This window comes from Gymnogyps californianus, chromosome 3 (genome assembly GCF_018139145.2).
Source record: "Gymnogyps californianus isolate 813 chromosome 3, ASM1813914v2, whole genome shotgun sequence".
In the NCBI taxonomy this organism is placed as follows: domain Eukaryota; kingdom Metazoa; phylum Chordata; class Aves; order Accipitriformes; family Cathartidae; genus Gymnogyps; species Gymnogyps californianus.
The window spans coordinates 77,286,406-77,309,417 of record NC_059473.1 but is presented as its reverse complement, the minus strand read 5'-3'; the positions used below and the strand labels follow the sequence as shown (position 1 = coordinate 77,309,417).

Here is a 23,012-nt window from a genome sequence, read left to right as displayed (position 1 = left end):
GGATTATGCTTAAAGTAATCATAATAACATGGCCAGAGTTTGTGATATGGCATGGATGGGGTGCTTTAAGCCAACTGAACGGAGAAGCTGCTGAAGACATGCGTGGTGTTAATTAAAGAGAAATTTTGCTTGTTTGGCAAGCAGGGCTGAGTTAGGCCAAACTCTGGAACTCAGAGAAAGTGGCTCTCTAAAAAGAACATATAAATGCAGTGCCACTGGTGTCCAATGTACACTCCCTGGCATCAGCCCCAAGGAGGAAGGTTAGTCTAAGCGCACATGATCTTTCCAGGAATTATCTGCCCAGGTGGCCCAGTTCCCTGCGTGCCACTATCTTGTGCACTCCCATGTTTGGCACTGCTATCAAATCAGGAGGCAGCAGTTCGAACCGCCCTGTACTCCCATTGCGTTTGTGATTACGTTGTTGGCTCTTGCAGTGGGAACCATTTGTTGGGGCCTGGAGCTGCAGAGCAGCTCGCCCGGTGCAGCTCCGAGCCAGGGCCGTTGCTCACAAGTGTGGCACTGGAGCAGCAGGAGGGAGGTGAAAATGAGCAAAAATTTCACCCTGTTGTGTCATAATGCCTTATGAGTACATTTAGGGTCTCCTAATACAGAAGGCCTGTCAGGTAGCTGCAGTTGGTTTCCTGGAAAATCAGCTTCAGTCCTTACTGTTCTGCTGGACAGATATTTTCTGGCATATGCTATATTAAGCTATGTCACTAAAATGCAACTTATTAAAATGCAACTTATGAGCAACATGGAGTCCAAAGTGCCCAACACTTCCGCAGCATTGGAAAAAAGATGCTCCTCTGTGCATATAGCTTTAAGGTTTCTCGCCGTCCTGACTTTAATTGCTTTTGACACACTCATTTAAGGGCAGTGGGGCGGCGGGGACAACTCTTCAGTGTGAGTTAAACAAGAGGAACCCAAGTGCTGCCTGCTCCTGCCCGTGCAGGCAGAGTGCCATGGGGGCAACAGCTGACGAAGATGGCAGCTGCTGCAGATGCAGGAAACGACAAGTACGCATCTGCTCCCTCTCGCTATCTTCCCCCTCTGTTGACAGCATTGCTGTTTGTCCTGCCAAATCCTTATGCGACTATTGCTACCCGTCTCCCCGAAGGCCCAGACTGTGGTGAAAGGCTGGGCTGCCTCCCAGCCTCTTCCTCGTTATTTATGTGTCACAGGAGGAAAAAACCTAGATGGAGCTAGGTTGTCCAGGGTCATCCTGTTGTAGTTATGATGATGGCAACAATTCATAGCTGAAGCATTTGATTTGTTAACCTTATAAAAAGATGCCATTAAATACTGTATTTAGCTCCTCAGGGGAAGTAGCCTAGTTTCTTTTTCATTTTCCTTTTCTCATCCCTGTCTTAACATTAGTGACTGAGCTGTCACTCTGCTTCGAAGGGCTGCTGGGGTTATAGCTGTGATTGGATGGCACCAAGGACCCATTTCTGCTGAAAATAATTAATATGGTGCATTTTCACCTCACAAAGAGCCTGATACAAAACTACTAGAAGGTTTTCATTAACTTTTGCAAGCTTTGAAACTTGCCTGTGAATGAAATTGGAAATTTCTGTGTGTCTCCTCTTGTTTATCCTTGTCAACAAGGCAAAGTCTGGCAAAGGCTGGTGCATATCTAACCCTACACATTGAGGGCATTCCTGTTCAAGTCCATGAAGCAGCTCACAGGGTATGCATTTAGATACATGCAAAACTCTTTGCAGGTGAGAATCTCACTTTGCAACAGGACACATGGTCAGATCCTATGAACAGAATGAGTTTCCACCAGCTCTGAACAAAGTCTGACTAGAGACAAGTGTGGACTCTTCCATCTCCTTAATTTTTTCATTCCCCATTTTGCTAATCTTAACCAGAAAGTAGCATGGTTCATTTCTGTGTTTCTAGATATCCCATCTCCTCTAAACTTTAATCACAGGAAAAAAGAAAAAAAAAAGGGGGGAAAAAAAGCATAAAGCTAGTTTGTGTTAGCCCATTTTATATTTTGTGTATCAGCTCATATTACAAAACTATTAGCAGACCTGTCATAATGTATGCACATACATGTCGCTCAGGGTGCTTGGTAGTGGGTCCCTTCCCTTTCCCAGAAGGAGGGAAAATATCCCCATAAGCATTTGCCAGTGCTTGCTCTTTCTGCCCTCATCTGTTCAGCTGCAACTTGAAGGTGCTTGTTTCTTGTGTACCTTTGTTATGAAAATGATACCTGGCATACTTAGGAGGCCTTGCATTCTTGAGCCATGAATACTGTGAACAGTGTCATAAAAAAAAGATGATGTACAAAGGCACCATCGTTCTTAGCATTGTTCTTTAAAATTTGCCCTGTGTCTTGAACACGTAGGTGTTGAAAAAGGACTTATTTTAAGCAGTGTAGTTCCACTGACATAACTCAACATTTTCCCCCTAAAAGCAGGATGTGACATGTGTCCACCCAACCCACCTGGGGTCTGGGAGCAGTTTCTCTGAGAAGCAGAAATTCATCCATCTGTCCAGCACCGTAAGAGAGCACCTATCTGGAGGGATTGTGGGGCCATCTCAGAGTACATACAGCTACTGCAACCCCAAGACGTGTAGATTTTGATTCAGCAAGTCAATACTTAAAATTTTCCAGAGCAGGCAATGGTGTCTGTGAAGTGACACCATCTCAGGGTACTGAGAGGTTGCCTAGATGCTTGTCCTGAAGGGCAGGTAAGGCAAGGCTGGTTTGTGCTAGCAAATGAAACCAAAGCAAGCCTCTCAATTTTATGTTCTGTAGCATCTTTATTGAATTAAGCCTTCTTTGTCTGCCTGTTGAGGCTGTAAACTTCCAGATGCAAGTGTCTTCTACTTGTGCAGTCCTTCCCACAATGGGAGCTCAGCCAGACTGCAACCTACAGGGTAGGTAATTCTTGTCCTAGTACCTGATGACGACCTTGGCTGTTGGCACAGTCAAGGTCCTGAAACCCATCGCCCTGTGGCTCCACAGCTGCCTCTGAAAAATGTCCCGGTCTATGTACTGAGCAACACAAGGGCCCCACCATGGCCTGAGTGTTGGCTTCAGGAGGGATTACTCATGTGTACAGGTTCAAACCGGGAACACAAAAGGGTTCCTCCACTCATCGTTCTGCTATTTGGGCGCCAGTGTCGGGGTGGGGCGGTAACAAAGCATCGGGAAGTGCCGAAGCATTTTGACACAGCCTAGCTTTAGGCTCAACGTTTAGCACTTGCGATTGTGACTGTATCAATGACAGTGATCTTAGTTTCTCGGATTAGGTAAATGGCTTAAAAAAAAAAAAAAACAACCCAACAACCAAAAAGATGACTTTCATACCTGTGCATTTACCTGTGTTGTGAGGTTTCTGGGATGGTGCTGCTGCCAGTTGCATGTGAAACAGGAATGTCCTGCTTGCTGTAGCAAAGGGCTGATTCATTGGCAGCGTAATAGGTGTCATCTTCCCTTTTGTCAGCTCCTCAGGTATATTTTACCCCTGCAGTGAACAGAAAATAAATTTTAAAAAATCCAGTAAAACCAGTAACATGCAAGTCATCTGAGTGAGTTGAGGTTCGATGAAAACTTAAACGGTTCGTAAGTGGGGTTAGGTGAGGCTGGGATGAATCTGGAGGGGTAGAGGGAGAGTTTGGTCTGAGTGAGGGCGAGCTCTCTGAAGCCACGGGAACGATGTCCCAAAGGAGCCGCATCCCCCAAGCCTCCCTGCGCGAAGGGTGAGATCCACCTCTGCCAGCTGAGAGGGTCAGGCACTTGCAGAGGAAAACGGGAAGACGGGCTGGTGGGCTCATTTGCTGAGGTGCCCGTTTCTCCCCACGACTGCCAAGGGGGGCCGGCGTCGCTAGCTCGGATGTCAAGGTCTGACCTGGAGCTGCCCAGGCTGGGTAAGGAGAGTTAAATTTCAGGGCTGTAAAAAAGCTTTTCTCCATAGGAAAAAAAAAAGTCAAATGCTGTCAACTTGGAGATTACAGCCAGGGCATCACAGCATGGAAACTAAAGCCACGTGCCTCGGCGGTGAGTTTGTGGGCAGGGCTGGTTTTGGGGCTGAGTGTCCTGATGCAATGTGCCCGTGGAAGTCAGATTAAAGGATGGGCTGGGGAAAAACTCCTGAAGTAAACCCACCTTGCTACTGTTCGTGTAAAAACGATGAGGAGATGGATGTTTTTGTCCACCCATGTCATCTGGCACAGCACGAGCTTGGTTTGTGTATACAGAAAGCAAGTCTGTATGATTTTTCAAATATGTTCCTAAATGCAGTGTTTAAAATATGTTCCCCAACACAGAGGGAAAATGTAGGAGACCGTAAGAAACCGAGAGGCTAGGGAGGACCCGTATGTTATTCTCAGGACAAAAGCAGAATGCGCATCAGAATACATCAAAAGGAAAACTGATCACTTTCTACTTTGAAAAGGCATTAATATTTTACAGCTGCCATTACATTTTGAAGAGTGCGCAGGTATTTATTGGTAGTGCCATAACTACCCAGTCCCAAGTCATGAAGGAGGAGATACCTGTTTTTCAAGTTGTTCTGTTCGCTCATCCCTCGTCTCCTAATTCATACCCCATCCACACTGGCACTGCAGTAACTCGGTGAATATCTGGAGTCACGGTTGTGTGTTCTCACACCGGCTGCCCTTCCCGTAAGGCTCCCAAGGGTTTTTTGCCTCTAAAAGCCAGCAGGTCAGACCCACTGAGAGTCACGCTTCGGTGCGTCCCCAGCTTCCCCCGGTGCTCAGATCCGTGGAGCAGGACCATTCCCTTTGCCACGTCAGCTGCCGACTGAAGCACATCATATTTTAAAATGCACTTTTTAAAAAAAAAAAAAATCAGATAGTATCTTCTGGTTCAATAATAATAAACTAATTATCTGCTTAAAATAGCACAGGAGAGGGGTCCTGTTTCAGATTAGTCTACATAGCAGAAATGCCGGGGGCTGTTTTGGAGGTTGCTTGAAGGCTTTCTTGTGAGAAGGTCTCAGGTGCCTGTGCCAGCTTTTGAAGGGCTTGCTCAGGCCTGATCAAACTCGGTCAGGCGATAGCGTATCAGATCTATTCCTCTCATCAGTCACATGTCAGCCGTAACTGTCACCAGATTTGCAATTTAATGTGCGCGGCTCAACACTTCCAATTAATCCAGCCCGGGTATTTAACAATCTATCATTTCAGAGCTAGCACTTTACAGAGCCACATGCAAGGCAGCCTTGCACTTCTTTAAGGCAGGAGCCCTGGAAGGCTTTCTTCATGCACATGGATTTTACTCTGTCCCTGCCACTGTGTGGTGGAAGTTATTGCTGATTTAGTTGCATTTCACAGGCTTAGGAAGCGTTAAAAAAATCCACACATGACCACAAAAAATTAACAGAAAATAAAGACTTATAATAGGTGATTCAGCAACGAGAGGCTTTTGTGATCTTCCATGGGAAGCTACTATTTTTAGTGAATTATTATAAGCAGTAGCATCACTCACATTTATTTATAAAGGCATGAAAGAACGCCCATACGTGTTTCTAAATAGTCGATGTATAGTAACGGCCATATGCTGAGAATGAGCGAAAATAGAATTGAGCACTCTGGTTTTCACAACGCTGCATGAGGGTTGTGCTGGGATCTTTGCATCTAAGAAACGAAAAACAGAGGGAATTTTTTTTTTTTTCCTTCTAGTTCTTCTTTCTAGCAAAACAAACCCAAAGCCTTCAGGGTGAAAGTCTGCCTCGCAGTAAAATTGCATGGTTTTCATTGAGGTCTAACTGGGTGACCACTGATGTTTGTGAGGACTCTTCCAGTAGCTTCAGCAGCTGGCGGATTGGGGCTGTGCTGACAGTGGTAGCTATTTTTATGAGAGTTACTCTATGTATAATATTCGGGTTGATTAGTAGTGTGTGCCTGCGCTTCTCTTGGGGCTCCGTGGCACAGAGGAGGAGAAATGCAGCGATGCTGTGCTGAAGGGGCTCCACAAATACAGCGTGGTGTCATTTCCAGAGTTCCTATAGTGGAAACGCTTTAAATGCTGGGGCTTCCCATTAAGAAAAAATAAAAAAACTAAAGATGTTGTCTTCTGGTGACACCAGTCCTGAACAGAAATTAGGAGTGTTTTGATCTGGCTCTGCAAAGACCCAGCCATGTGCATCCGTTGCACCTTTTTTGTATGCAACTCCTTGGGTTTAAGTTCAGTAAACGACAACATCTTCTGTTCTCTCACTGACAGTGTTCGTGTCCCAGTCAAGCCTGCGCTGAGGTGCCTTGGGATTCTCACGAATTCAGCACCTTGTAAGAGCAATGCCTTGAAGTAAATTCCTACTCTTAATTAAGTTAAATCCTTTGATTGAAATTAATTGTGTTCCTGAACTTTGGGCAGCCGTGATACAAAGCATGTGGAAGGGAGTGAAAAAGGTGGCTCTTGACAGGGTGCCTTAAGCAACCTCCCGATGACGATGTCTGCCTACTGGTTCCCAAATCCCGTTTTAACGTGGAAAAGTGTTGGCATAGCATGCAGAGGCTAACGCTTTATTTTTTAGGGGGCTTCCTATAGCAAAGGGTGCCGGGGTGCATGGCTCCTGACGCCGGGAGGAGTTGCTGGAGAGCCTGACCTTGTTCTTGCTCCACAGCTGCATTAGTTGAAGTATCAGCATTTTCCTCGCTCTCTGCTTCCTGTCTCCCAACACCCAGTGGAAAAAAATAAATGACAACTGGCATGCTCTACTCACAGCAAAACAAATGTTATTTATTAGAGTCCTCCTGTGGTCAGAGGACGTCTGACTGTAAAATAACTGGAGATTTTTCTGCTAACTGGAAGCGTGATGCTCTGAGACAATTTCCAGGCAGTGTATATTTTCAGCTGAGTTTTATTTACGTCAGCATAGCGATTTGCAATATCACTGTTTGCAAAGAGTGAGGCAGCAGTTGTTTTAGCTAGAATTAATTTTTTTTTTTTTTTTTAGGAAAAACTTTTCATTAAGTTGTGACTCGGTTCCCATAGCTCCATGCGTTGAGATGCGTTTCTTTTCAAAAGGGAGAGCATAAACCTCCTTGGTGGTCGGCATGTCGCTCGCTGCCTGCCCTTGTGGCAAGGAGCAGCTGGGGCGGCGGGGAGCGAGGCACACGTCGTTAGGGAGGGTTTGTTTTCCCTGCGCTAATCACCTTCTCCTGTCGTAATTTGGCGCGGCGCCTTGCGTGTGGGACAGAGGCAGATCCGCGTACTGCTCTCCTATCTGAGCCAGCACATTTTGGAGGATAAATCTTTGCTGGACTTAATGTCCTCCCAAGGAGCTTTAATATCCCTCAAGGCTTTCTGCTCTTCCTAGGGGTGGGGGACGATGGGCAGAGACTCAGGCAGAGAGCTAATTACAGCGGGGGCCTCTTCTACCCGTTCCCCTACCACTGAGGTCAGAAATACTCCTTTGAAGAGAGGATGAGGAGGGGAGTCCACAGGGCCACCCTTCAGATGCTGAGCTGACTTTCTCCCCCTAAATCTGTGGGTTTGGTTTTTTTTTCCTGCAGGAGGGTGTGCTTTGGTAGCGCTGAGCTTGTGTCATCCCACTGATCCTTTCCAGGGCTGTGAGGATAGTGGCCTTTGCCAGGCGGGTGCGAAGGGATGTACCCTGCGGGACCCTGATGCGCTCTCGCCGCCTGCTTCTGCTGAACATCGGGTGGGATTTGCAGGAGCTGCCTTAGGAACTTGCAGATGATACCAAACATCGAGCATCGAAAACATTTGGGTGTCAGGAAAGATTTCTTTTTCTGTGTGTAATTTGCTTAATGCTTTTTTTTCCCCTGCAACTTCCATAATTTAGGGAAAATATAACAATCTGGAATACATAATATTCATTTTTTTATGGAAAAAGATGTATATCGGTACAACGTGGCTGGATAGATATTGTGGGAGGAAGACTTTCCTTATGTTTTAGTTCTTGCTTTTTCTGCATCTCCAGAGCAGCCTCACTACTTTATTAAATTATATATTTTTTTCTGGTTTGCAAAAACTCATGGGAAAAAGGGAGAAATTCTGAGTCCTCTCTGGGTTGGGGATTTCAGAGTTCCTTGAGAAGAGCAGCACTGCAGCTTTACAGAGCTAGGCAGAAAATGACTGTATGGAACCAACAGATTAGTACTTCCTAAACATCTCCTTGCCTAGACTCGCAAATCCCTTTCACCAGAAATTCCTACATACATGGACACTATTGGCACCTTTAATTATTCCTAATTTTGGAGTCACTGTATCTGTTTTCTTGTTTACTTGCAATTGAATCTCATTGGGGAATTTAAAGCAAACAAAATGTAAAACTGGTAGTCGAAGCAAATTTTGAGTTACTTCATGAGAAAGCACAGACAGTGGTCTGGACAGGTGGGCAAAACGTGTTGGATTATTCACAGCCTCCTGTTTCAGCAACAACTGAATGCAAATAAAGTAGTTTGTTTCATTTTGCTTTTCTTAAAGAAGTAATTTTTGGTGGAGGCCCTCTGTAGGGGTGTTCATCCCAAAGGAGATTTTGTGCTACAGTGTTTTGAGCAAGGTGACATAGGCTGAAAACTGAAATTCAAGTGAGCAAGCAGAGTCATGGAGAAGCGGGGCTCCCTCCAGTCAGCTGGAGGCTCATAAGCTGGAGTTATTTTCATGGCTTCTTTTCAGTGGTATTAGATCTGATGCCTTTCTCTACTGTGTGGCTACCACACAACTTCATATGGTGAAGTTAGAACATTAAATATGTTAATACAGTATAAAATAAAATGGAATTCTCCCAAGTGAGCATTAGCAGCATTTATGGGTCTTCAGATAGCGTTTGTTTTTCTCCCATCATGTCCTAGTATGCCACTTGTTAAAATAAACAACTGCTTTTGATTTGTAGCCGTAACTTTACGGTTTAGGAGCCTGTATCTGAAATAACGAGTTATCCACTCACTACAAAACACTGAAATAAAAACAGACCAGTGTGTAACTTGGACTCGGCAGCCACCAGCTGCACCTCATCTTGCTAATCTTTAGGCTTTTTTTTTTTTTTTTTTTAAAGCAAGGGCTTTTAAGAGTTAAGTTACACAACTCTCTTTTTATTTTTAAAGTGAGTGGATTCCTTGTTGCGTTGTTGAGGATGATAAATTGATACCACATGTTGCTTCCAGACAAAAAAGACTCTGTACTGCAGTGGAAGCACTTGCAGCTGGTGTCTGAGTTAATGGACGGGCTCCACAAGGTAAACACGGCTTGGAAGAGGCCGAAACAGGCACAGGGAGGGGGAATATTCTCCATTTTAAAGGCTCAAGCATTTGCTGCTGTTGCCTGACTGGGGCTGAGTGTTGAAATAACGTGCAGTCCCAGCCTCCCTGGGAGACTCATTCAGTTGTTCGTATCAAATGAGGTATACGGCACTTTGGAAATGTTTGAGTGTCCTTTCTGGGACCTTACCCATTTGCAGTCTTATCAAAATATCAAGAGAGACACGTGTAATTAGGACATGGTAGCCGATTTCTTTTTTTTTTTTGCGAGCAAAATGTGGCTGGTTCCCTTGAGGAGTATGAACTGAACAAAATGCAGTGCAGTGGATCGACATTTATGAAAGCTGAGAGCGTGGCCCCTAGTTTGGGGAAGGTGCTGTCACCCCTCGTGTTGCTGTCCTGGCTACTAGTGGGCACCCAGTTGCACCCCTTCTCCTGATGCTGTCAGCCTAAGCCAAGGTAGGGTAGCAGTGCTGCTTGCCTGTGGCACTGTACCACCCTCTGCTCACACCACATCTGACCTGCCTCGTGTGTTCCTCTGCCCTGGGTCTTCCTCGTCTCCAGGGTCGGTCATTCTTCTCTGCAGAACTGCTTCCCCGGGGGACCGGGACCTAGCTGGGCTCGGCTCAATGCCGTACGGGGTGCTCTTGATCTTATCTGCAGGAACCTCAGTCTTCTGGCTCTTAGCAGAGCGCACAGCGTTCTTCAAGATGGGTATAAATAGTAACACTAATAAAGGGAGGAGCTCATCGTATTTCTTTTCTACTCTGCTCTTGTACAGTCCATATGTTGTACCCATCGGTAGTATCTGAGCTCTTTCCAAGGTGTCTGCAGCCTGGCTAGCATCTGTCCCATCTACATATGGTCTCCAGGACAGATTGATGGAAGTTCCTTTATAGATCTTTTAAAATTTCTCATTGCATTTTGGCATGGAAAAATGTGTTTTGTTTCCATCATCATGGCCTAATCTGCCTCCCACATAAGTCAAAGACAAATCCCCATTAATTTGATCAGCAGCGGGTTCAAATGATAAACCGTATTTTCTTTGCTGCCCCACCTCCTTTGCAGTTTGTCGCATGGTCATCTATTACTAATGCACATGGTTGTGAGCAAAGATTGTCCCATGATATTTTCCTGTATTGTAAGCAGATGGGAACATTCTTTGACAGCTTAGAAACCAGGTAGAAAATACAGTTATTTCCATCCAGATTGCAGCCTGGTAGCACAGTGCAACAGCCTTTATTGATGTGAGTTGTCGATCCCGGTGACTTCTACAGCAAAACTTGCATGTGAAAGGATAATAGGATCCAGCCCTCATTTGATTTGGCAGAGCATCCAACACAAGGAGAAACCAAGAAACTCAGATACTGTTGCTGAAGAGGTTAGCGGGGGAGGTTACGTGAAAGAAGTGGGTTTTAAGGCAGTGTTTGAACAGAGGGTGGAGATAGGGTACACAAAAATAAATTGGCCCATAATTATGCTTAAGAAAACACTCTTCTTACAGAAGAAAAGTAAAGAAAAACAGAAGCTGCAGTATAAGTGGCATATTGCTTAATGTAAAGGAAAACAAACTGCTTGGATTTTTTATAACCACCAATTTTCAACGCAAAAGTGTTATTACATTCTTTTATTATTTGTGTAATACCAACACTGAGCAAAAAGATATAATAAGAAGAAAATTACACATGTGCACACACATGCAGGAGCCCTCATCCTGAAAGGTGCCTCAGTCTCACAATTTTACCATTTAGGATTTTTCATCGTTTTAGGCCAAATAGTTTCATACTACGGCTACGACCAGCAGGAATAAGCCATTTTATGAGAATACTATAGGTTGAAAACTGTTAGCTGCTGGCACTTTGGCTGAGTATTTTTATATCTGAAGCTATGTGGCACGCTGCGTATGCCACCTTGGGTGTTTCTTTTCTGTGTTTCCTAAGATTTTTCTCATTAGCAAGAGTCATGGTGCTGTGTATTCTTACACCCAGGATTTTTAGGTGGGGAACAGCATGGTTTGTATGGCTCTTGTAGCCTGGCTTGGTATGGTGGTCTAGCTCTGGTTGTCTCTGTCCTGCCGTCGGCTCTTTGCAGGGAGAGATCCCCATGCAGATGTTTCACAAGTGGTTGTCCATGAAAGTCACAGGGGATGAATGTGAGAGCTACCTGCATTGATGCAGTGCAAGCTGGAATATCAACAAAGGTTATTTTTCAAAAAACCAGCAGTTCTCCAGCCAGTTGGGAGAAACTTGAGGAAGTAAGCAGTGGCGCCTAGTTATTAGAAGTTAGAAACAGACTGTTGCCAGACTCAAAATATAGTTAAAATGTCATCAGTTAAATAATAAAAAGCTCCTTCCTTCCTTAGACTGAAGAACTATTATGCTGCAACTCAATCCACCATATTTTGATGGCACGATAGTCCCTTAGAAATGGACAAGTTTATAGCTGAGGCACTGACCCAAACTTCTCTTGAGTATGTCCGCGAAGTCTGGTCTGCTGTTTTGTGCAAATTGTTTAAAACATAACAGTTGCTATTTTGAACCGTGGTCCATATGATTTCTCTTTTCATTAAGTGATAATCACAACCGCGTCTGCTGTCTGCGTGCAAGAAGAACTTCAGCCGTGTTTTCCATTTCACGATCTGACAAAAACCACAACACTTAACAGCGGAAAAAAAAGGCATTTTATACTGAAAAGAATTGTTTAAAAAAAAGCTGGGCTGTATTTCTTTATACATCAAGTGTGTCTCCAGTTCACTTATGTCAAACATCCATTTATCCTAAGGATGCAAATGTCAAGATGCTTGTGATTGATTTGTTGATTGATTCATTCTTTGCCCATTTAAATCTGGAATTTCTTCAGTGCTTCATAAATGAAGGACACTTATCCTGGATGATTTGATTATGCTATGGTCCTCTTGACTTTGTGTTTTTGTGAAACACGCTGGTAGAACAAATGTGATTTTATCCTCTTTATAGATATACCTGGTGATTGCCAAAATTTAAGAAAAAAGAACTTGTGCAACTTTTTAAACTTGATCATCTTTAACCTGGAGGAATAGCACAACTGTTTTGTCAAAGGAATATGGGATAGCTCCAAAAATCTTTTGACTTGCACATGGGAAAAAAAAACCAACCCAAACCTGGAAGCATTCACACTAACAAATACTACTTGCTTGTCCTTTCTTTGAGCAATATTTTAAGCCCAAGATCAGCAGGATGAGTGGAGTGGGATTTTCATCTTGGTTATTTTGATTTAAATCTGGAGTCATTTCACTAGGGGTACCGTGGGCTGGTTTTCTCGGCCTCTTTCTCAATGAGAGGTGATTATCATCGGTTTGAGCCAATGTGGTTTTGCACGGTAGATGTTGCTGACTGGTGCAGGCGGGTAGTATGCAAGAGCAGACAGTGCACGGGCTCCCCTGAAAGTACTATATTTTGGAACGTCCTGTACAGCACGGGGTACCCGACTGTGTACAGCAGCTTTATACAACTCCCTATCTAGCAGCTTATGGGGGCAGGGATATTGTTGCGTACTGTGTCACATCATGTTTTGAAGACTGTGAGGATACTACAGCAAGGGGACAGCTGGCCAAGCTACTGCAGTACAGGCGTAATTCTGGTGCCTCTAATCAAGAGAGAAAGTACAGCTTAGTCATGCACAGTGCCTGTGGGAGAGGAGCAACAGCACTTGCAGTTTTCTCAAGAGTTATTATAACAAATACACAACACACATGCCCATGAAGAATTAAAAAGACATTTGCAGAGGCTGCAATGAGTGTGACTACCCCTCCAGTCAGATTTTTGCAGTGCCTTTGCAGTTTTTATTTCAAGGAATTGATGACAAGATTGCAGATAGTATAGAGATTTGTCCTGAGTCAAGAGTAAGGGAGAAACATCTAGCTCCTTGCTAGCAGGAATAGAGCTGTGTCACACTCCTTTCCTTAGGATGCAGCTTTTGGGGGTGTAGAGATGGGCACCAGAAATGCACAGCTAGTGCAAGCCCAGGGCTTGCTTTATAGCAGCATGCTGGCATGCTGCAGTCACACTCCAGCCCTCCCGTACCCACCACCCGAGAAACCTGTGGTAATGTCCAGGAGGGCCCAATGTTTTTAAATCATGTTGCTGTTTTCATGTGATGTTGGTTTAATGATTGAGATTTGGGTAGTAAAAGAAGTGGGGTGCTGGTCTTGACGTTTTGTTTTGTTCCTTCCCTGCAGAATTCGATCCGGCACAACTTGTCACTCCACAGCCGATTTGTCAGGGTGCAGAATGAAGGCACCGGGAAAAGCTCTTGGTGGATGATCAATCCAGATGGTGGAAAAGGCGGCAAGGCACCCCGGAGACGCGCTGTGTCGATGGACAACAGCAACAAGTACACGAAGAGCAGAGGGCGAGCGGCTAAGAAAAAGGCAGCCCTGCAGACCGCCCAGGAGACGAGCGAGGACAGCCCTTCTCAGCTCTCCAAGTGGCCAGGGAGTCCCACCTCCCGCAGCAGTGATGAGCTGGATGCATGGACGGATTTTCGCTCCCGCACAAATTCAAACGCCAGTACGATCAGTGGCCGCTTGTCACCGATTTTGGCAAGCACCGAACTAGATGATGTTCAAGATGACGATGCTCCGCTTTCTCCCATGCTGTACAGTAGTCCATCGAGCTTGTCCCCATCGGTAAACAAACCATGTACTGTGGAGTTGCCTAGGTTGACTGATATGGCTGGGACAATGAATTTGAACGATGGACTGACAGATAACCTCATGGATGATCTCTTGGACAATATAACACTCCCTCCCTCCCAGCAGTCGCCCACAGGAGGGATAATGCAGAGAAGCTCCAGTTTTCCTTATGGTTCCAAAGGTTCAGGGCTGGGTTCCCCATCAAGTAGTTTCAACAACGCCGTGTTCGGGCCGTCGTCCCTGAATTCCCTCCGCCAGTCGCCCATGCAGACCATTCAGGAGAACAAGCAGGCCACCTTCTCTTCCATTTCTCATTACAACAACCAGACGCTGCAAGATCTCCTCGCCTCTGATGCACTTAGTCACAGCGATGTCATGATGACACAGTCAGACCCACTCATGTCACAAGCCAGCACAGCTGTGTCCGCCCAGAATTCCCGCAGGAATATAATGCTCCGCAATGACCCCATGATGTCGTTTGCCGCGCAGTCCAGCCAGGGCGGTCTGGTCAATCAGAGCCTGCCCCATCACCAGCACCAGTCCCACAACTCCTCTCTTAGTGGCAGCCGTGCCTTGTCCAATTCCATCAGTAACATAGGCTTGAGTGACTCGAACAGCTTGGGATCCACCAAACATCAGCAGTCACCTGTCAATCAGTCTATGCAAACACTTTCTGACCCGCTCTCAGGCTCCTCTTTGTACTCCTCTAGCGTGAACCTCCCGGTCATGGGACACGAGAAATTCCCAAGTGACTTGGACCTGGATATTTTCAATGGGAGCCTGGAGTGTGACATGGAGTCCATTATCCGCAGTGAACTCATGGATGCAGATGGGCTGGATTTTAACTTTGATTCCCTCATCTCAGCTCAGAATGTTGTCAGTCTGAATGTGGGGAACTTCACTGGTGCTAAACAGGCTTCATCACAGAGTTGGGTACCAGGCTGAAGGACCTTTGAGAACAGGGAAAATGGGCAAACAGGTCAGTGCCCCATAGATGTGGTAAAATAATTGGTTCCTTAGTTTTATTGGAGTTTTCACCAAACCCTTAATAGTTAGTGCACACTAATAATATTAATTTGGCTTGTGATGGCTTGCTATGTGTTGGTATGCAACAGGCACAACCAAGAAACATTTGGAGGTGTGGAGGGAAACGAGGCTAAGCTATAAAAGCTGTTCGGCTGCAACACTGTCAGCACGCATCTGATGCTTTGCGTCCTTCTTAATTTAGGCATGAGAAATGTTAATGACAAATCAGGCAAACCAAGGTGGAATATTTGTGGGTTTTGGGAATCACAGAGCTCCAACTCGTCTTCTTTGAAGTCGCAACAGACGGATTCTTCTCTGCAGCCGATGCCGCATGTAGCCAAGCTATGTTACATGGGGATGGGGCAATGGGCTTTGCAGTCAGTGGAGCAATGTTACTGCAGGGAAGAAGGAAGAGCGTCTTTGCAAGATCAGTGCATACACTGAGGATCGGGTGTGTGGGACAGGTCTGGACCGAATTAGAGCTGTACTGCTGCTGTGGTACAGCAATGCTAGCAAAGTTGTTTGGTGTTTTTTTTTTTTAAATTGTATTTCTTGGCAAAAAAAATGTAGCAAATGGAGGAATTATATATTGAAATAGCAAAGGTGGGATCCTGGTCCCAGGAATGTCCTGGCTTTAATGTTTTAAATATGCAAAAATTGTTGGTCCCCCCCAGGACTGGGGTGGGTATCATTTTCTTTTGGATTCCACCAAGAGAATATCTGTAGGCTTGGGTTCTGACATAGGTGCTTTTCACATGTTAGCCTCTTCAGATTAATTTTTTCCAGATTGATGTGTTTTTTTCCATTGCTCCTTTTCCACAGCTGGGGGAATTTGAACTTGCAAACATTGTTTCTGTCATCCTTTTGTGATTCTGCAGGCTCCTGCCCATACCTCTGCCTGCTCGCACGTACATACTCACTGACTCATAGGGTATGTGCCACACAAAGTGCCCTTTCTCCTTTGTTTATTTATTAGTATAAGGGAGTAGATTTCAAAATATAGTAGGATAAAAGGTTAGCTATAAATTATTGAGAGTGTTCTATTAACTTCAGAATAGCATGTAGAATATCCCAGTGGTGAGGTTGAACGAGGCATTCATTCAGTTTGCAGCTTACTTCCAACTTTTTTATTTTCTAGATGAAGGATGGAAAGAAGGAGTCAGTGTCTTTTGACTTTATGGTGCATAATTTGCCCCTTTCATCTTTAATTGAGTTTTCATTCTCTGTTTCACAGTTAGATGTTCAAGGGCAAGCTTTGCGGTAGGTGAGCAGCAGTGGTGAACCTCGTGAATGTTTTCCTGTGTGTATGGCGTACCGCAGGAGACGTGTGCTGTGATCTGCTGTCTGTGAGGGAGAACAAGACTGCACAGGAGTCCTCCTTTCAGTCGTTCTGCAAAGCTGCCTTGCTCCGGTGGGGCGGTTGGCTTGCACAGTCCTTTCTCTGTCGGTGGGAGGATTTCCTCTGGTTCTTTCACATGTTCTTGCTCAAAGCAAGAGCGTTGCAGTGCACAGCCAGGAGATGGGCTGCGGAGGTGGGCTGTAGAGGACACCATGTCCCGCTGACCCTGCATGAGATGGCAGCTTGGCAAGGCCAGGGCCACAGATGAATTCTGTTTTTCTGTCAGTTCTAGTGCTGGAGAATTTAAGAAAGGAAAGGGGGAAAAAAAAGAATTGACTCATGAACCAGGAAGCAAAAATTTGCAGAAGGTCACACTTGCTGACCAGTTCTCTCTTCCTCCAGGTGCATGAGCTGTTTGGATTTAAAAACCCTTTTTGCATGAGGTAAAAAAAAAAAAAAAAAAAGGCTGTAGGAACTTTATCACTGTGAAACATCCAACAGTACAATCTGCCAAATGGGGCCTAAAAAATAGATGTTATTGACAGCTTTGCTTGACACAGGCAAATAGGGCAGTCTCCTGCTTTCGTAGCTTCGTTTGCTGTGTATAGGTAGAAGCCGCCTGCGGGGAGACCTGCCTAGGCAGCGCGGAGGAGGCACACCAAGCCACCTCCTCACCGATGCTCGCCGCTGCCTCTTCACCCCGGCCTGTGCCATTCACTGAAAGCGTAGCCACCGTGATCTTTTTCAGGCTGCTCCCTCCGAATAAAGGAACTGACACATCTGTGTGAGCAGAGTCTCATTGCAGAGGACAGATTCATTAACGAGGCAGCTCTCCTTGGCGGATTACCATCCAGTCATCTGTGGAAGCCCCTTTTCCTCTCTCTGACAAGCGGACTGGCTGCTGTGGGGTGTCTCCAGTATCGGGTGCAAGCACAGATGATTTCTGCTGAGCTGGTTCATCATGCACCCTTCCTCGTCTGTTAAACAGCGCTGTTTGAGAGTTTGCCTCCCTATGAGCATCTCGTATTTTGATAGGGGCGCCTCGCGTGTCATTGGATGCAATCATTCTGAACTGGTTTCTCGGTTACTTCTCCGCTTCGCTGTAGCAATAGGAACCCCAAATTAAAATCTCTGGGCAGTGTTCGTGACCCCAATAATGAATCTTTACAGGCTTGAAAACTGGGAAATGCTTTCAGCAGAACAGCCTGGCGCTTGCTCATGCTAAATCCGTTTCACCAGGGCAGCCAGGTGTGTTTTGCAGGCAGGCAGAAGCAGTTACAATGGATTATTGGCATACCTGGGAATAGTGAGTGCTGTGTTTTCTATGAAAAATAAGAGAAACATTGGAGTCAGTTTTCGGGAAGAAAAGAAAGAGTCCAAATACATAGGTATTTATTTTATACATACTCTAGGTATAGAGAGGGATTTATTTTGGAAGAAAATCAGCTACAATTTCTTCATAGGGGAAGTAAAAAACCCGTGCAGGAGACGCCACCGTTGCGGGTTTAGTGGCTGTGCATGTTTGCTGCACATAAGCCTGTACACAGTCTCTGTAGAGAGCCTTGCCTGGTCCCACCGTGCTGGCCCTGTGCCCATGAGGCTGGCCATGCCCAGCCTTTCAGAGGGCCCTCATTGAGGCGTATAAATGAATTTGGGTTTGTTTTGGTTTTTTTCTCTTACAAGAAGGAAAGGAGAAAATCAATATGCTTTTTTCTTGCTTTATTCACTCAGCCATAATTTTCCCCTCTTAAGCTGGCTGGAGCCTCTGTTCCTCTATCTCTGCCTCCTTCCCAAGAGCACTGGATATGCCCTCCGCCCACTCAGATAATCATCACCTTGGTTTTTCAGCTTGTTTATCAGTAAATAAAGATGTCGCTATTCTGTCGCCTGTCTCTAGAATACCTTTTATTTTGAAATTAATGGGTCATCTCTCAGCCTGCGGTTCCCACAACTCTGCACTTTGCTCCGTGGTCCTTCTCACCCAGCAAGTCCCAAAGGACTTGGCATTCACCAAAGAGTAGTCCCAAACAGACAGACTGGCAGGGGAGACTATTCGGGACATTTACTGCTGCCTGGAAGGTCAGGAGCCGGTGATCAGCTACCGCTTGGGCAAATATTTCCTCCAGCATCAAAACCCATCCAAGAAGTTGTTTTTACCTCGATTGTTTCAGTGATCCAGTTTACAACGGCACCGCGCAGGCAGCCATGCTGGCAGGGCTTGGGCAGGGGGTGGAGGACGGCTCAGCGCAAGCAGGGCAGGAACTTCTTGAGCTGGTTTCACCATCTGAAAAACTCATCTGGCTGCATCTTCTGAGAGAGATTTCAGTGTGCCCTTTAGCAGGATGCCTGTGGGCTCTTTAACAGAGCTGTGCTGGAGTCACGTTGACTTGTTTGAAAATTACAAGTAAAATACTTCACAGATCAGTTGAAGTCACTCATTTTGCCCTAGCATCATCCAGGTCCCACATCATCTTACTGTAGCAGTAGAGTGCACAAGCTACTAATAGCAATGTCCTGTAACGTTCGCACAATTTGATGATTAACATCTCTGATAAAGCAAAATCCTAGGAAATGTAACAGAATGCCTCTTGGTATTTCATTAGTCCGTATCAGTTTGGACTACTTGCTGATTTGTTAATTGGTGTTCAACCTGTTTCTGGGTGAAATTCATACCAAAGACGAATGCATAGGCCTGAGTATCACTTACTGTTCACTACAACACCATCTTAAATGTTGAAGTAGATAGTGAAAAGATCTCCATTTGGATGGAGTTTCAAATCAGAGACCTCTGGACAATATGCCACGAGGAAGATGATTTTTATTCTTTACCAGAAACCTTGTTTTCTGCTCATTAAAGCTGAAATGTGGAAACCAGAATCGGTGGACCTCTTCTTGCCTCAGGATGCTGATAGCCTCAGGACCATAGCTGCACTTCCTTCTCTCTTATTTTCAAAAATGAGGTCTTAGGGCTGGAGGTTTCTTACAGGGAGCCAAGATGGGGCTGGCTGCCTTTAAAAAATCTAAAGGAAATTCAGGAGCAGCAAATTCTTCTGCTCCATTTCTAACAGGTTAGTGGTTAAGGCGGTGGCACACTTCTAACATCTAAGTGTTGTTTCAGCCAGCCCAAGTTTTGAAAGGTGGTTTTGTGACTAGCTAAACATCGCGCGCGCCAAGTTTAGTCTTTGAACAAAAATACCTATGTAGAAAACGTATTTCGCTGGGAACAGGGATCCCATTAACTCCAAGGAGGGCCTGCCCCGAGCAGGCTCGGCGCTCGTGGCTGCTGGGGAGGAGGAGAGAAGAAAGCTGGGCAAAGCCCGCTGGGGCTACCCCCCGTGCGGTCCCACTGGCCACAGTGCCCCTCGAAGCCCCTTGCATGCAGGGGCCAGTCCTGCGCTTGCAGGGATGCTGTGGCTTTTGCTGTGTGAAGGCAGCAGGAGCTGACACACAAACACAATGAATCGCTCACTTCTTCTGGGAATAGGGCTTTTTGGTTTGGGTGTTTTTTTAATCTGGGTTTATGTTTTGGGGTTTTATTAACCCAGGAAAAAGATCTGTAAAAACCAGGATTGCCTCCCTAGGCTTGTGTTGTGAATGTACAGCAGCTGAAGCCAGGACAGTGGTCTGATCCTGTGGTTTGGGTGTTCTTCTGTTGGTGTTTTATATAGAGATATTTTTTAGTACCTCATGCTTTGTCATGTGATTCAGCAGCAATAATTAGGCAGAAACTTGCTGTCCCTGCAGATGCCAAGATTACGGGATGACATACTCTCACCAGATGACAGCACAAACTGATATTTTTAGAACAGCCCGCATCAACTAGTCTCCCCAGTGCTTTCTCCCTGAATCGGCAGCACGCAGGTTTTATTACAGAATGAGTCTTCACAAATCATCTTTTTCATGTGAATGAGCCGTAATGATTGTTTAGAGTTGCAGATCAGTGTTGGTCCCCAGACGTGCTGTTGCCTGATAGCTGGGATGGTTACAGGTGGTTTTTCTTTTTTCTTTCCTTCTTTTGAGCCAGACTTTTAAATAGCCCCCCTAAAAACATATTTTCTTGAAGAAGTGCGTAATAAGAGATCCTTTTTAGAAACGTAGCGTCATGCAGCTGAGGAAAGGTCGAGATCTTTTTTCATAGCAATTCAGCACTCAGCCAAGGTGATGAACTGACAGCCGGAGAGGTTTAATTCTCGTGTTGATGACAGCCAAAGAGCACAGGTATAGCGTAGGCAGCAGGAGTGCACATATTTGAGTAGTACCGTACATAAATAGCTGGCCTTTCTCTCCTGGCCTGGGGAGGGAGGATGAAGGAAGGATGCTCACACAACACCCCCCAGGCTCCCAGTGCCACCAGTGGAGAGTCTCCAGCAGGTTGCTCCCATCAGCGCTGTCCCTGATTGAGTCCCACACGGTGCGTGGGGACACTGACACCATTAAATCAGGTACCTGCGGCTGGGTGCTGGGAACGCTCCGCTCTGGTACAGTCTGCGGGGGCTATTTAATCTGCTTTTCCACTCAGATTACCGCGCAGGGTGGTGGTTGTTGGAGTCTGGCGGGGCGGACATCTGCTGAGCAGTAATCGTACGGAGACGCAGCTCAGCTAACGGAGGCCGCTGTGTAGCCGCGGTTGCCTGCCGTTACTCCAGGAAAAAAGCCACTTTTCCCCGATGATGCCGTGGAGAATGGCTTGCGTTTATGCACTTTTGCAGCTGAGCTGAATATCTTGCCCATTGTTTTTCCCTTGTACTGCCTGCTTCTCCTGGCTTTCGTAGGTAATTTATTTCATACAAATGTAGAGAAAATCTGGTTTTGAGGAAGGACCTTCCCTCTCTTGCCTTTTCTACCACTTGTAAGTCATGATAGAGGATGTCCTGCCTTATATCAGCATGGTGGAAATCCTTTTGTGTGACTTGTGTGAACATTATTGGCCTGTCATTTTCAACTTACTGCAGAGGAAAATGAGAAGACTCCATAGCAGGGAGGATGTTTTTAAAATAGGCTTGGTACCTGGCAAAGAAAAAGAAACTTTCCATGCGGACATTCAGAATAAAGAGTACATAGCACGTTTCCATAGCACTATAAACCCATAATTCAGGATGTTTCCAGCCATGCAGGTACCTTTTACTCTAAAAAGCGGCTCTTATTCTTCAGATTCAAAAGTGCAAGCAAAATTCTTCTCTGGTCTTGCCCAGGTGCAGCAGTTATCCGTCCTTTTCTGATCCACAGTAGAGGTCTCCATCCCAGCACTCCCGAGTGCCTAAAGAAAGCACCATTATTCCAGCCGATGTACTTTACCCCTAACAGAAGATGTATTTTGCAAGCATTTTTGGCCACCTTCCTCTAGTCCAGCAGCATCCTGCCTAAAAGGTGCTGTGTTGAACACCCAGGCTGATGTCTCTCAATCAGTGGCAGTGTCACCCATAACTGGCAGGATTTCCACGCCACTCCTCAGGACCCAGAACAAAAGGCAGGGGATAAAATTTACCAAAGATTGTCAAATAAGAAGCCTGGAGACATTGTAGAGAGATGATGTCCTCTATCTAAGCTCTTCTCTGTTGGCCAGGGCAGAGGATTGAATCCAGCCAGATGTAATGGTTCTCAACAGCAATTGGGTATCAGCAGTGCTTGTGCTGGAAAGCCAGCATAACTGCACACTGACATGTCTGTAGGTGTAAAAACAAGTGTGTTAGCATATGGTCTTCTTGTATGGGCAACAACACAGTGACATATGTAGTGCAGTCTGCGTGCGCCTGCTCCTCTTGCAAGCGAGGAATTTCCTGTGAATTTGGTTGTTCAGTATCAGGTCCTGATACATTAGGAAAACCCCGATCTACTTTTACTTTTAAGTGTGCGAGCATGGGTGGACCAATTTCTCTCTGGGTGTCTCCTTTTCATCTGTAAAATGGGTAGAAGGGACCTTACCCACCTTTGAGGGTAAAATGAATGGCCCAGAGGAGTGGTGGACTCTCCCTTGCTGGAAATATTCCAGACTTGGCTTGACAGGGCCCTGAATAACCTAACCTAAGGCCCTGCCTTCAACAGAAGGTTGGACCAGATGATGCTGAGTCCCTTGCAGCCTGGACTTTTCTATGATTCTGTAGACAAGTGGGATATCAGAATAACACGCATATCAATACTTGTGGCACCTCACTACAGTTCTGGGCAAGCCTTTCGTCCCAGGGAGCTGATACAGGGTGAGAGAATGATCTGCTGTCTTTAGTTACATTTACTTCCAAAATACTTGGTTGTCTGCTATGGTTTGCAATGTTTCTTGGAGTGGAAGAGCAGCAACAGAAGGAAAAGAGACACTTCCGTGCTTTACATGCCTGCACAAGTACCAGCACAGCAACTTTTTAGCTCCCAGAAGTCTTAGTTCTGGGCCAGCATTCTTCCTCTTTCTATCCTTCTCCCTCACTCTCTGCCCCCAATTCTGAGCTGGAAAAGATCTATTTTTGTGAGTAGGACTTAAAGAGAAAAAGTGAAGTTGCAACATGCCTGATAGTTCAGGAAAGAAAGCACATGAAGTTGCCAGCTCTTTTTTTCCTCTTGGGCTTCGCACCCTGACCTCAGCATTGTCTCTCAGCACAGAGCTATCCTAGTGCAGTGTACGCTAAGCCTGTAGGATGTCACCGTGGCATACCTGCCATGGCATTGAGATTCCTAATTTTTATTCTGCTTGAACAAAAAATCTCATGCTGCAATTTTGTCGTTATAGATGGATTGGCCACAGTAGTTATCTTCCTTACTTGTTTCTGAACAATACTGTGT

At 45.6% G+C, this 23,012-nt stretch overlaps 1 protein-coding gene across 2 annotated transcripts in view; it reads left to right on the top strand.

The window, feature by feature from the left end:
- FOXO3 (forkhead box O3) overlaps positions 1–23,012 on the top strand; it is a 109,418-nt gene that overhangs the window by 63,303 nt on the left and 23,103 nt on the right. For both annotated transcript variants that reach the window (XM_050894474.1, XM_050894475.1), the window contains exon 2: positions 13,424–14,858. In XM_050894474.1, coding sequence (XP_050750431.1) covers positions 13,424–14,824 — 1,401 coding nt within the window. In that variant the 3' untranslated portion in view covers positions 14,825–14,858. The remainder of the gene's footprint in view (positions 1–13,423; positions 14,859–23,012) is intronic.